General features: G+C 21.4%; 1 protein-coding gene across 4 annotated transcripts in view; it reads right to left on the reverse strand.

Annotated features, from left to right (window-relative positions):
• Positions 1-15341, reverse strand: part of LOC122508999 (acid sphingomyelinase-like phosphodiesterase 3b) — a 271059-nt gene that overhangs the window by 10354 nt on the left and 245364 nt on the right. For 2 of the 4 annotated variants that reach the window (XM_043622712.1, XM_043622713.1), the window contains one exon: positions 3363-3427. In XM_043622712.1, the coding sequence (XP_043478647.1) occupies positions 3370-3427 (58 nt within the window). In that variant the 3' untranslated portion in view covers positions 3363-3369. Of the gene's footprint in view, positions 1-3362; positions 3428-8964; positions 9071-15341 lie in introns of those variants that run through there. The other 2 variants (XR_006302278.1, XR_006302277.1) reach the window with 2 other exon arrangements.

Genomic DNA, 15341 nt, shown 5'->3' on the forward strand with positions numbered 1-15341 from the left:
GCGCTGATCATTTCGTGTCTGGTAAGCGAAAAATTTGCTAACTCGACAAAGATTTGTCACTGTCAAAGAACAATTTATTTATGTTTGGTGCCTTATCAATGTGAAGTTATCAATTGTTTATCGAGCCAAATTCATTTTCGCAAAGCTATTTTTGAGTCATTTCTTTAATAACTTGATATACTCAACGAATCGCTGTTATTTTTATAAATATAATTTTTTTCTAGCCGCAGGGAATATATAGTGAGTTATCTATAGAAAAGAAAATATAATCTTTCCTACAGTATTTACAGATATTTATTTGAAATGTCTCATGTTCAACGAACTGTTGTTAAACGTATTTGTGCTTTAGAGAAGAATTTTAGTTAAAAACAGTAAAAATTAATTTAATTCTGTACAAATTTTCTGTACAATATATTTGTTGAAAAATTTTAATTCAAATTTTTTGAAATTATTTGAATTTTCTGGTTTTTAATATATATATTTAATTAAAGAAGTTCCGAATAATCACAATTTCTAATCAAGGTGAAAACAACCAAAATAAAAAAAAAAATATTCCAGAATTTTAATAAAATTCATTGCAAAAATTCAATTATTTTAATAAATAACAGTATTCATCCCAGAAATTCAATTATTTTCAAAAAATTAAAAAAAAATTGTCGTAAACATTTAAATTATTTTTATAAATGAATAGCAAAATTCTTCGACAAAATTCAATTATTTTTAGGGATTTGAATAAAATTCATTGCCAAATTCAATTATTTTCATAAATAATAGTATTCATCATAAGAATTTAATTATTTTCAAAAGTAATGAAATTCAATTATTTTTAAAAAATTTTAATTTAATTCATGACCAAATTTCAAGTATTTTGAAAAATTTTTCTTAATTTAATGATTTTCACTATTCTACTATTTTAATAAAATTTACCAAAAGAATTCAATTATTAAACAAAAATTTTGATGAAATTCTACACGAATATTCAATTATTTTTCAAAAAAATAAAAATTTAAAATAGAAATTTAAAATAGAATTTGTATAATTTTTTTATCGAAAATACCAAATGTTTTAAAATTTGGCATTAAATTCTTCACAATAATTCAATTATTTTTATTAATTTTAACATTCCATTGAAGGATTTAATTATTTTCATAAATAATAATATCATTCGAAGGAAGTCAATTATTTTCATAAATAACAATATTCATCACAAGAATTCAATTATTTTCAAAAGTAATAAAATTCAATTATTGTCAAAAATTTCAATAAAATTCGATGCAAAATTTCAATTATTTTCAAACATTTTGAAAAAATTATGGTCAAAGTTTCAATTATCTTTATAAATAATAAAATTCTTCTCCGAAATTCAATATTTTTCAAAAAATTCTGGCCAAAATTTCAATTATCTTTGTAAATAATATAATTCTTTTCTGAAATTCAATTATTTTAAAAAATTTTAATGAAGTTCTTCCCAAAATTTCAATTATCTTCAGAAATAATTAAATTCTTCTCCGAAATTCAATTATTTTGAAAAATTTTCAAAAAGTTCTGGTCAAAATTTCAATTATCTTTATAAATAATAAAATTCTTCTCCGAAATTCAATTATTTTAATAAATTTTAATAAAGTGTAAAAATTTCAATTATTTTAAACATTTTTCTCAATTCAATGATTTTCAATATCTATTATTTTAATAAAATTTCACAAAAGAATTCAATTGTTTAAATTTTAAAAACATTTTGACAAAATTCTACACGAATATTCAATTATTTTCTAAAATAATAAAAATTTCACAAGAATTCAATTATTAAAAAATAAAAAAATTTTTTTTGAAAAAAATCAATTTTCTAAAACTTATTATAAAATTATTCGCAATAATTCAATTATTTTCATAAATAATAAAACTCATTTCAGAAGTTGAATTATTTTTAATATAATTTTAATCGAATTCTTCGAAAAATTATATTTAAATTCTTCGCAAGAGTTCAATTATTATTATAAATATTAAAATTCTTATCTGGACTTGAGTTATTTGTATAAATAATAAAACTCATCGCATTTTCTTAGAATTCATCGATGGAATTCAATTATTGATAAAATTTTGTTTATCAATTCAACTTTTAAAAATCAATTTTAAGAAATATTCAATTATTCAGTAAATTATCTGTTTGTATTTAAATAATTGAATTTTCGTAGAATAAAATAAAAATTTATTTAAAAATTAATTTCAGTTAAAGTTTTAGATGATAATTGAGTTTTTGGGAAGTTGCTAATAATTGCAATTTTTAGAAATAATTGAATTTTGTAAAGCTTTCAAAATAAAAACTTTGAACATCTGAAATTTTCATATATTTCATATATTTAATTAAAAAAATTCCAAGTTATCGAAATTTCGCAAAAATTGAATTGTAAACAAATGGATTTCAAAATTCGCAAAGAAGAACTTTTTCAAAAATTATTAAAAAATAATTGATTTAAAGAAGAATTTTAGTTAAAAATTGTAGAAAATATTAATTGAATTAAAATGATGAAAATAATTTTAATTTAATTGTTTAATTTCAAAAGGTTTGAATTTAAAATTTTTTTGATCTTAATTCCTATACTGAAAAATAATGGTTAAATATTTATTTTAAAAAAGAAGTTATTGATGTTTGCGAATAATTTGACTTTTGAAGAAATTTGTAAATAAATGTAATAGAACATTTTTTTTAAGTATTTAATATTTTTTAGAGTGAATCAGAATATTCTTTAGGGTCAGGGAAAAAGTGAAAATTTTTGTTTGGAAATCAGGGAAAAGTCAGGGAAAAATAAAATAAAATTTTTGTGGCAACCCTGAAATTATCTTAAAGTGATTTGCTTCTTTTTTTGTCTCGGAGCGCGTTTAATTTTAATACAGTTTGCTATTTACAACTACTTTACATTTATAAGTCGGATATTTTTAGAAAAATCATATTAACCTTCGTGTATTATTATATGAAAATCATGAAAATGAAATTTAATAGAGGTAGATCTGAATAAAATTGTGTTCGTTTTGTTTAAATTTGTTCAAGATTTTAAACGAGATTTCACGATCAAATTATTTTCATTATCTCCTTTTTGTAAAGTCGAGCGGAAAAGAAGAGAAAGTTTTACAGCTTTTATTTTTATTTTTTTTAAAGGAAAAGTGACAAAGTAAGAAAGTAACACTAATAAAATTATAAAAAGCGTCAAGGAAAAATGTTACAGACACATTACTGTTCTGAGAGAAAACGTTTTCTGCCGATTCTGGACTTTAAACGTTCAGGATTCGAAGTGCAGCTGCGACGCGGACGATAGGATTTCGCGCGGCGTTTCCAGAAAGAGAAACACTCGTATCCGGACATGCTGGAATAATTCAGCGGCTTTTTTCCCATTCTCCTAGATAAACGTGTCTCTCTACTGCTCTCTGTGCGCTGAAATTTACCAAAGACGAAAAAATTCCATTTAACTAACACCGACATTTGAGCTGTTAAAGTCATATAATTGTTTAGTTTTTTTTTTATAAAGTACACTTGTGAGGGAAAAAATTTTTATTCTAAATTTTAAGTTTTCTTGTTGACGTATAAAATTACTTCTGAATATAGAACTATTAAAAGTTTCGTATAATATTATGCATTCGTCTCGTGGAAGACAGATCTTTTTGCGTATCGCTGTATATAACTGCTGGAAAACACATTTTTAAATTGAAAACAAGACATTTGAATCCACGACTTGTTCTTCAGTTTATTGTAATGACCTTTTTTAAATTGGAGACATAATTTCCTCGAAACAAAGGAACTCTCTCTCTCTCTTTCCCTTTTTTTTACCCTCCATTCTGTAATAAGAAATTTGCCTTCTCTTTGCCAGAAGGTATATTTCCACATGGTTTATAAACTCAAGCGCCCAAGGTTCGTTTCTTATTTATTAACGCAGCAGGTTTCTTGCGAAAACCCTATCTCTACTTTTTCTCGTTAATGGGTGCATTAATGAAAATTGTTTCTCGAGATCCTTGTACTGCGCACAATATTCAAATTTACTAAATATTCGTAATTTTTCCTTATCATCTTATTCCTTATACTGAAACTTGATTTTTACAACAGGGTCAGAATTCGTGAAATTTTCACAGAAAATAAAAAGTATTTTTTTTAAATCGAAATGTTGAAAAAACATTTCTATTTGGCCTTAAGAATGTGTCCACCAAAAAACAGAAAAAAAAATTATTTTTTATAAAAGTTATTGCAAAATTAATTTTTTTGCAACTTTTTAAACAAAATTTTATTTCTCCTTAATGAATGAACCGATTTAAATGAACCAAGCGGGAATATCAAGGGGATAAAATATACTTTCGTTTAGAATTAGAAAATTTTTAAAAAGTTTATTTTTTAATAATTATTTAATAAATTTTTTATAAACAATTAATTTTTTTTAATGTTCTACGCCTTTTAAAAATTTGAAAAAAATATTAACATACACTTAAAACTATAAGAAATCAAAATCCGTTGAGAAAATTTTGGAGCGAAAATTATTTTAAAAGTTATAAACAAATTATATTGAACGGAGATGCGATTTTGATGATTTTCAGAATTAAAACATTATTTTTAACTACGAAATGAACAAAACACTGTCAAATTAACATTTTTATTCAATTATATAACCATAAAAATTGATGAAAATGATCAAAAACTAAGTTCAGCGTTGATGCACAACACCGCGCCAATATAATTTGTTTATAACTTTTAAAATAATTGTCGCTCCAAAATTTTCTCAACGGATTTTGATTTCTTATAGTTTTAAGTGTATGTTAATATTTTTTTCTAATTTTTAAAAGGCGTAGAACATTAAAAAAAATTAATTGTTTATAAAAAATTTATTGAATAATTATTAAAAAATAAACTTTTTAAAAATTTTCTAATTCTAAACGAAAGTATATTTTATTTCCTTGATATACCCGCTTGGTTCATTTAAATCGGTTCATTCATTTAGGAGAAATAAAATTTTGTTCAAAAAGTTGCAAAAAAATTAATTTTGCAATAACTTTTATAAAAAATAATTTTTTTTTTCTGTTTTTTGGTGGACACATTCTTAAGGCCAAATAGAAATGTTTTTTCAATATTTCGATTCAAAAAAAATACTTTTTATTTTCTGTGAAAATTTCAGGAATTCTGACTCAACAATAAGGTTGCGAGAGGTCAGGGAATTCTGGGAAAAGTCGGGGAAAGTAGAATTAGTCAGGAAAATTAGGGAAAAGTCAGGAAAAATACAATTGGTCAGGGAAATTTAGGAAAAAGTCAGGAATTTTTATTAAAAGTACTGAAAAAATTAAATTTTTAAAATTCAAGAGAAAATTCTGAATTTTGGTGTCCTTTTTGTTTGCCTCATAAACTATGAATTTACCACGAATTCTAATACAAAACCTTTAAATTTTTCTATTTCTGACAATAATTTCTTTATAAATAACTTAATTCTTGAAGAACTATCATAAAATTATTATTTAGAAATTATTTAATGAATAATTTTACTCTACACTAAAAAAACATTGAATTTTTGAGAAGTTAGAAACGATTGCAGAAATTCAATTATTTTCAAAAGTAATAAAATTCTTCGTAAAAATTCAATTATGTTCAAAAATTTTTTAAAAATTCTCGTCAAAATTTTAATTATTTTTATAAATAATAAAATTCTTCTCCAAAATGCAATTTTTTTTCAAAAAATTTAATAAAATTCTTTGCAAAATTTTAATTATTTTCAAAAATTTTTCTCAAATCAATGACTTTTTAATATCTACTATTTTAATAAAATTTTCTAAAAGGAATCAATTATTTAAAATACAATTTTGATAAAATCATTCGGTAAGATTCAATTATTTTCATAAATAATAAAAATTTTACTGGAATTCAATTATTTACAAATTTTTTATAAATTTTTTCGCAGTAATTCAATTATTTTCATGAATAATAAATTTTTTAGAGAGATTAAATTATTTTCTTAAATAATTAAACAAATCTCAGAATTTCAATTATTTTTTAATACAATTTTACAGGAATTGCACAAAAAATATAATTATTCTTAAAATTTTAATAAAATTCTTAACAACTATATTCAATTATTTTCATAAATAATTCTTCGAAAGAATTCAGTTATTAAAGATAAATAACAAAATTATTCCCGAAAATTCAATTATTTTGAGGCACTTTAATAAAATTCTTTGCAAAATTGAATAGAGCATAATTGAATTCAATAATTATTTTCATATAAATGAAAATATTTATTACAAGAATTTAATTATGTACGAATGTTTAAATTTAATTATTTTTAAAAGTAATAAATTTCTGCTTAGGAATTCAATTATTTTTTAAAATTCTAATAAAATCGTTGGCAAGAGTTCAATTATTTTCATAAATAATAAAATGCTTTTTAGGAATTCAATTATTTTCAAATTTTTTTAAAATTCTTTGGCAGTAATTCAATTATTGTTTTCATAAATAATAAAATTTTTTACAGGGATTCAGATAATTTCATTTTCATAAATAATAAAATTCTTTTTAGAGAAATTCAATTATTTTCATAAATAATAAAACTTATTGTAGAATTTTAATTATTTTTAATACAAATTTTAATTGAATTCCTTGAAAAATGTAATTATTCTACAAAAGTTTTATCAAAATTCTTCCAAAGAATTGATCTATTTTAGAATTTTTTGCTAAAATTCTTTATGAGAATTCAATTATTTTTACAAATGTAAAATTTATCAGAATAATTCATATATTTTATACAATTCTAATAAAATTCTTCACAAGAATTCTATTATTTTCATAAATAATAAAATATTCTTAGGAATTCAATTATTTGTACAAATAAAGAAAATTCTATTCAGGAATTCAATTATTTTTACAAATAAAGAAAATTTTATTCAGGAATTCAATTATTTTTAAGGATTTTAGTAAAATTCTTCAAAAGAATTCAATTATTTTCATAACCAATAAAACTCATCACAGAATTTTAATTATTATTTATACAATTTTTAATGAATTCTTAGAAAAATGCAATTATTCTTAAAAATTTTGTTTAATTTTTTCGCAAGAATTCAATTATTATTTTTATAAGTATTGAAATTCTTGTCAGGACCTCAGTTATTTGTTATAAATAATAAAATTCTTCAAAAGAATTTAATAATTTTTTCATAAACAATCAAACTTATCGCAGAATTTCAATTATTATTAATATTAATACAATTTTAAATAATTTCATCAAATAATACAATTATTCTTTGCAAGAATTCAATTATTTTTATAAATATTAAAATTCTTGTCAGGACCTCAGTTATTTGTATAAATAATAAAATTCATCGCATTTTATGAAAATTCGTGGAAAGAATTCAATTATTTAAAAATTTCTTCTTAAAATTCTTTATAAGAATTCAATTTTGTGAAACTTTCAATTATTCAATAAATTATTTATGTTTGTAGTATTTAAATAATTGAATTCTCGTATCATTCTTTAAAAAAATTGATTTAAAAGTGAATTTCAGTTAAAATTTTAGATAATAATTGAATATTAAAAGCATTATAGCGTGAATTTTTAAAAATAATTAAATTTTCAAAAGGTTTCAAATTCTGTACAACTATTTTTTTTTAAATTTTAATTCTATTTCTTTTAAAATTATTTAATGTTTTTATTTTCTAAAACATTGTTAATTGAAGAATTTCTAAATAATCGTAATTTGGTAAAATTGAATTGTAAACAACAAATAGTTTTCAAAATTCTCAAATAAGAACTTTTTCAAAAATTAATTAGAATAATTGATTTAAAGAAGAATTTTAGTTAAAAATTCTAAAAAGTATTATGAAAATAATTTTAAAGAAGTTACAGTAACAATATTCTTATAATATAAATTAATGATTTTATCACTTGGTCATCTTTAATTATTATAAAACATGAAGAAATCGATCACTCCGAGTCTTCGACTCGGAGTTATCGATATCTTCATGTTTTATAACAAATATTCTTATAAGTTGTTGAATTTAAGAAAAGGTTTGAATTTGAATGTTTTGAAGAGTTTTAATTCCTACGGAAAAATAGTAATGATTAAATGTTTATTTAAAAAAGAAGTTATTGATGTTTGCGAATAATTTGACTTTTGAAGAAATTTGTAAATAAATGTAATAGAACATTTTTTTTGCGTAGTTAATAATTTTTAGAGTGAATCAGAATATTCTCTAGAGTCATGGAAAAAAGTCAAAATTGTGTCTGGAAATCAGGAAAAACAAAATTAAATTTTTGTATAGCAACCCTGTCTTAGAAGCAAGCCGGATATCATGCGGCAATATAGACACCCAAGTGTATTGTTTTGCAAAAAAGTAGAGAATATAAAAAAACTTTTTTTGACAAAATTCAGTACTTTAGTGATAACGTAATCAGGACAAGATTTTGTTTAGAAAATGGCAAAAATAGACACGGAAACAATAATTAAAACCGAATAGTCATTTTGCATAAACAGGACATATTCCACATTAGCTAGAGAGTATCCAAAGTTTTATTATTAGGATATATGGTACAAGTTAGAATGAGGTCGATTTTAGCTAGTTTAAGAACAATCCCTTTCCGCATAATCCCTGCTTAAAACGGAATGGGGAAAAACTGTCCGTGGCTTCGTTAACTTACATGCTTGTTATATCTGCAGAGATTTCCCCACGGCGGGTGCGGGGATTTCAAAATATTTTTTTTACGATATCACAACTCAAGATGTTTGTATATTATCCTCACAAAACTTAAAAACCATGTCTTTGATAATTTTCAACAAATTTGCCTTGTATAATATTAACTTCAATAACTTTTTAAAATTAGATTATCGTTTTTTCTGTGTTATGAATTTATCATGTTAAATTAATGAAATATGAATTTGAAGGTAAATATAAAATGTTTGAATTTTCTAAGTAATTTCTAATAAATAATAATTGAAAGTGAGACTTACTTAAGATGAGTTATGATTTAGTATTCTGATGTCCTTTATCGTTATTCAACACGTTCCTCGCTAGTGGACCCCACAACGACGTGGGCTTAACTAAACTCGAGCCCCTCTGCGAATAATTAAACGATTTAAGTTAGACAATCAACGCAAATCGCATATCACACTCTAGCAATTAGTATGGATGTACGAGAGTACATACTCATGCAAATGAATTTGAATTTGTCTTTTCCAGTTTCTATATATACATGTACAATATCGAGACTCAATTATTTCACTTCTCAAACGTTGGTTATTATTTCTTCATTATTAACTTCTTGATTCTTAAACAAATCTAAAATGGGAATTTATTTTCCTGGTAAAATACTTTTGAAAATCACGTTGTTAATATAAAAGAACCGTATTTTCTTGTTTAACGAAAGGACGGCACCGATAAGTCCGAGAAGATTGAGTGGCAAACTTTTCGTTTCAAAGTACGATTGAGTATGTCGGATAAACTGCACGTAGACTTGAAAACTTGGCTGATTTTCTTCAAGGAGAAGAATTGCGAGTTTTACGCGTGTGAAATTTACATATGCGAAACGATAGACTTTTTCGAGTATAAAGCATGATAATTTCATTTCATTTTCGTTATCAATAAATTTTACAAGCATTGAAACGTGAGATTTACCTTTTCTAATCTATAACAGTTGATAAAGGAAGAAAATTGGTTGTGGAACAACGGAAAATTTCCTTTTGTTTCTTAAGCAAAGAAACAAAAAAATTTTGGTTACATTTACAAACTTCGCACTCGATAATTAATTTTAAAAGAGTAGCAAAATGTAGCTTTCAAACTAAAAAGAAGTAGTAAAAAAGTAGCCATCGAAAAATTAAATTTGACGATAAAAAAAAAATCGTTTTAGACACTTCACAAAGTTGACAAAAATTTCATTCTATATTTTAAATAATTAATTCTCTTCGACTAATTTTATGCAAATTCTAATTTAAATAATTGAATACCTGAGAAATTTTTATTATTCATTAAAATAATTGTATTCTTACGAAGATTTTTACAAAAAATTCTTAAATAATTGAATTCTGTTTGCAAATTTTATAAAAATAGTACATATTGAAAATCATTGAATTACGAAAAGTCTTTCAAAATAATTAAATTTTACAAAGAATTCAATTAACATTTTTGACAATAATTGAATGTCTGTGTGGTATTTTATTAAATTTTTTTTTGAAAATAATTGAATTCTTAAAAAGCTATTTATTATTTATGAAAATAATTGAATTCTTCACAACAATTTTATTAGAATTTTTTTTGAAAATAATTGAATTTCAAAGAAGAAATTTATTACTTTTCAAAATAATTTAATTTTTGTGATGAATATTGTTATTTATGAAAATAATTGAATTTTGCAAAGAATTTTATTAAAATGCCTCAAAATAATTAAATTTTTGAGGATAATATTGGTTATTTATCGACGTAATTGAATTCTTGTAAAGAATTTTATTAAAATTTAAATGAATAATTGAATTATTTCAAAAAAATTTAATTAAAATTGTATTTAATTGATTTCTTTCCAAGAATTTTATTAAAATATTTGAAAATAATAGAATTCCTGTGAAAAATTCTAATATTTTTGTAAGTAATTAAATTCTTCCGAAGAATTTTAAAAACATTTTTTTTTAAATACTTTATTTCTTCCAGGAATTGAAATTAATTTTTTAAGAATAATTACATTATTCAAACAATTCCTGTAACATTGTATTAAAAATAATTGAAATCCTGCAATGAATTCTATCATTTATTAAAATAATTAAATTCTTTTGAACAATTTTTCTAAAAATTTCAAAAATAATTGAATTCTTGAGAAAAATTTTATTATTTATGTAAATAATTTATTAATTTCTTGGAAAGAATTTTATTAAAATCTGAAAGAAAAATTAAATTATTTCAATAAAATTTAATTATAATTGTATTTAAACTAATTGATTCCTTCGAACCATTTTATTAAAATATTTTAAAATAATTGAATAGTTGCTAAGAATTTTATTAAAATTTTCAAAAAAAAAAAAATTAAATTTCTGAGAAACATTTTTTTATTTATAAAAAAAATTGAATTTTGCAAAGAATTTTATTAAAATGCCTTAAAAATAATTGAATTTTTGGGAATAATTTTGTTATTTATCGATATAATTCAATTCTTTCGAAGAATTATTTATGTAAATAATTGAATTCTTGGGAAGAATTTAATTAAAATGTAAATGAATAATTGAATTATTTAAAAAAAATTTAATTAAAATATTTGAAAATAATTGAATTCTTGTGAAGAATTTTGTTATTTTTGAAAATAATTGAATTCTTCATAAGAATATTATAAACATTGTTCTAAATAATTAATTTTTTCGAAACATAATAAATATTATAAAAATTTTATTTAAAACAAATTTAATTCTCGTAGAAAACTTTATTTATGAAAATAATTAAATTTTTCGATTAATTAATTTAAAATAATATTAAAAATAACTGAAATTCTTCAATGAGTATTATTATTTATGCGAAAGTAAAATTAAATTCTTGCTTAGAATTTTATCAAAAAAAAATTTTTTAAATTGAATTTTCATGAAAAATGTTATTATTAATGAAAGTAATTGAATTATTGTGCAGAATTGTATAAAAATTTTGTTAAATAATTGATTTTTTCGAAATTTTTTTGAAAATGATATTCTAAATTAATTGAATTCCTGTGGAAATTTTATTATTTATGAAAATAATTGAATTTTATCAATTTTTTTTTTTTTAAATTGAATTCTTTTGTGAAATTTTATGAAAATACTGGATATTGAAAATAATAGAATTTCGAATATGGTTTGAAAATAATTGAATTTCGAATATGTTTTGAAAATAATTGAATCGTTTTAAAGAATTTGATAATAATTTTTGAGAATAGTTTTTTGATTTCTAGTATTAGCGAATTTAAAGTAGTGGAAATTCTAAAACAACAGAAATAGTAGCTTTTAGTGGCTGAAATCTAAAAAAAGTACCCAAATTGTAGTAGCATAACGTAAAAAAAGTAGTAAATAGTAGGTTTTAGTAGATGAATGCAGAGCCTGTATTTGTAATGATTTTGAATTTGCTGCTTGAATATTGAATTGGGTTTAACAAAAAATTAAAATTAAAATTTTCAGTTTTTAAACTTAATGACTTGTCAGTTGTCAAGGAAGTACTTAATGAGACAATTTACAGACTACTTCCTTTAGAGTCTTCAGTTAATTTAATAAATTTAAATTTACCCGAACAAGCTCACAAGATAATTGAATGAAAGTTCTACATGTCTATCTATTGAATATCATATATTTAATGTACACCTTTGATGGAGAGTGTATCATATATTATACTCCTTGAACAATGGCTTCTGTGCGGTGATGAAGAGAATTCATCATAAATTCCGCGTCTATTCATTGAAAAAGAATAGTGTTTTGTTTAATCGATTAAAATGCACCTTAATCAACAATCCTTTTAGAATAACAGTTGAATTTCAATGATAGAAAGTCGTTCATTAACTCTGACTTCTCTTCTGCCCCCCAGGACAATAGCATAATATACCTGCAAAACCACTGATCCACACAGAAGTTGAATTGTGCAACTGTCGCCGACATAATTGATTTCAGGTTCAAAGTTTAGTCTTCCGCAGGGACTATAAGTATGTCAAATCTAAATATTCGAGGGAAAGTTGCTTTGAAATTAATTTCATTCACTTTCAACTTCAAGAAATAATAAATTATTAAAACTCATCATCATTTTTTTTATCATTTATATTTATAATATCCGGGAATTAATTACATTCTGAACGAATATTATAAATTTACAAGTATTGATTTACTGAAATTATAAAATAAATAAGCGACACTCAAATGTGAATATAATTCCCTATGTTTTAAACCTAAATAATGAATTTTGAATTCGTTACTAAACTCATTTTATATTTGAATAGTATATTTATAAAAAATTCTTTCTGGTTGATTTTTTCAAGCATGAAAATTAAGTTTTCATTTAAACTAACAGCAATAAATACCGAATATTTTTATTTATATTACTTTCGTTTTATCAAATGATAAATAGCAATCAAGTTTTGATGCTGTTATAAAATAAATATGATGGCCTATGAATAAATTGGAAAAGTTTTTCGTAAACACTTACTTTTACGTCATCATCTAGTGTAAACTGTAATAAAAGCAGTACTTTCAAGAAGCGCTGTATACATCTTTCAAAAGTTGCCTCTCCAGTTAAATAATTCGTATTTTAAAACGAATTTCATGAACATTTATTCCACATTATAGTTTTACGTTCACGAAGTCAGTTGAGTGCGTTAATTGCCCTGTAGTTGGTAACAAATTTCCCCATAACTATTCATGGTTGCCACAAATATTTAATTTTATTTTTCCCTGATTTCCAGACAAAATTTTCACTTTTTCCCTTACCCTAAAGAATATTCTGATTCACTCTCAAAATTATTAACTACGCAAGAAAAATGTTCTATTACATTTTTTATTTACAAATTTCTTGAAAAGTAAAATTATTCAAAATCATCATTAACTTCTTTTTTCAAAAAATATTTAATCATTAATATTTTTCTGTAGGAATTAAAATTCTTTAAGACAAAAATATTAGAATTTTTCACAGGAATTTAATTACTTTCAAATATTTTAAAAAGATTGTTCGAAAGAAATCAATTCATTTAAATACAATTTTAATTACATTGTTTTTAAATAATTCAATTATTCTTTAAGATTTCAATAAAATTCTTTCCAAGAATTCAATTACATGCATAAATAATTCTTCGAAAGAATTCAATTATTAAAGATAAATAACAAAATTATTCCCGAAAATTCAATTATTTTGAGGCATTTTAATAAAATTCTTTGCCTAATTCAATTATTTTTATAAATAACAATATTCATCACAAGAATTCAATTATTTTTAAAAGTAAGAAATTTCTACTTGGAAATTCAATTATTTACAAAAATCCTAATAAAATCGTTCGCAAGAATTCAATTATTTTTAAAAGTAATAAATTTCTCAAAAAATTCAATTATTTAAAAAAAATGTAATAAAATTCGTTGCAATAATTCAATTATTTTCATAAACAATAAATCAATTATTCGCTAATTCATTTTTAAATCAATTTTTATTAGAAAATTCTAGAAGAATTCAATTATTTAAATCATAAAATAAATAATTTATTAAATAATTGAATATTTGTTAAAATTGAATTCTCATAAAGAATTTTATCAACAAACTTTTAAATAATTGAATTCTTTTGACAAATTTTAATAACATTTTTAAGAATAATTACATTTTTCGAGGAATTCGATTACAATATTGTAATAAATAATAATTAAAATTCTGCGATGAGTTTTATTATTTTTTAAAATAATTAAATTTTTCCCAATAATTTTATTAAAATTTTTCTAAAATAATTGAATTTCGCAGAAGAATTTTATTATTTATATTTATAAAGATACTTGAAATTTTGACAAGAATTTTATTTTTAATTTTTGAACTTAATTGAATTCCTGCGAAAAATTTTATTACATTTGAAAATAATTTAATTCTTCCAACGAATTTTATTCAAGTTTAGAAAAATAACTGAATTTCGGTGACGAATTTTATTATTAATAAAAATAAATGAATTCTTCAAAAGAACTTTGTTGAATTTTTTTAAATAATTGAATTCTTGTGACGAATTTTATAAAAATCCTTTTTAATAATTGCTATTTTCCGAAAAATTTTATGAAATTTTGTATGTTAAATAATTGAATTCCTGTGAAAATTTTATTAATTATAAAAATAATTGAATTATTTCGAAGAAATTTATTAAAAATTTTGTATATAATTGAATTCCTGTGAAATTTTGCTAAGAATTTTAGTAAAATTTTTCTAAAATAATTGAATTCCTAAAAAGAATTCTATACGAAAATTTTAAAAATAATTGAATTTTTGAGAAGAATTTACATTATTTGTAAAAATAATTGAAATCCTAAAAAGAATTTTATTATTTATAAAAATAATTGGATTCCTAAGAAGAATTTTATTATTCATGAAAATAATCGAATTTTTGCGAAGAATTTTTTAAAAATTTCTAAAAATAATTGAATTCTTTAGAAGAATTTTATTAAAATTTTATAAAATAATTAAATTCTCCTAACAAATTTTACTATTTGTAAAAATAATTGAATTATCATAAAGAATTTCATAAATAAATTCTTTAATTATTGAATTCTTTTTATAAATTTTAATAAAATTTTTTTATTATTTTTATAACTAATAGAATTTTTGCAACAAAGTTTATTCAAGTTTATAAAAATAATTGAATTTCGGTAAAGAATTTTAA

The sequence above is a fragment of the Leptopilina heterotoma genome, unplaced genomic scaffold (genome assembly GCF_015476425.1).
Source record: "Leptopilina heterotoma isolate Lh14 unplaced genomic scaffold, ASM1547642v1 Lhet_59, whole genome shotgun sequence".
Taxonomy (NCBI): Eukaryota; Metazoa; Arthropoda; class Insecta; order Hymenoptera; family Figitidae; genus Leptopilina; species Leptopilina heterotoma.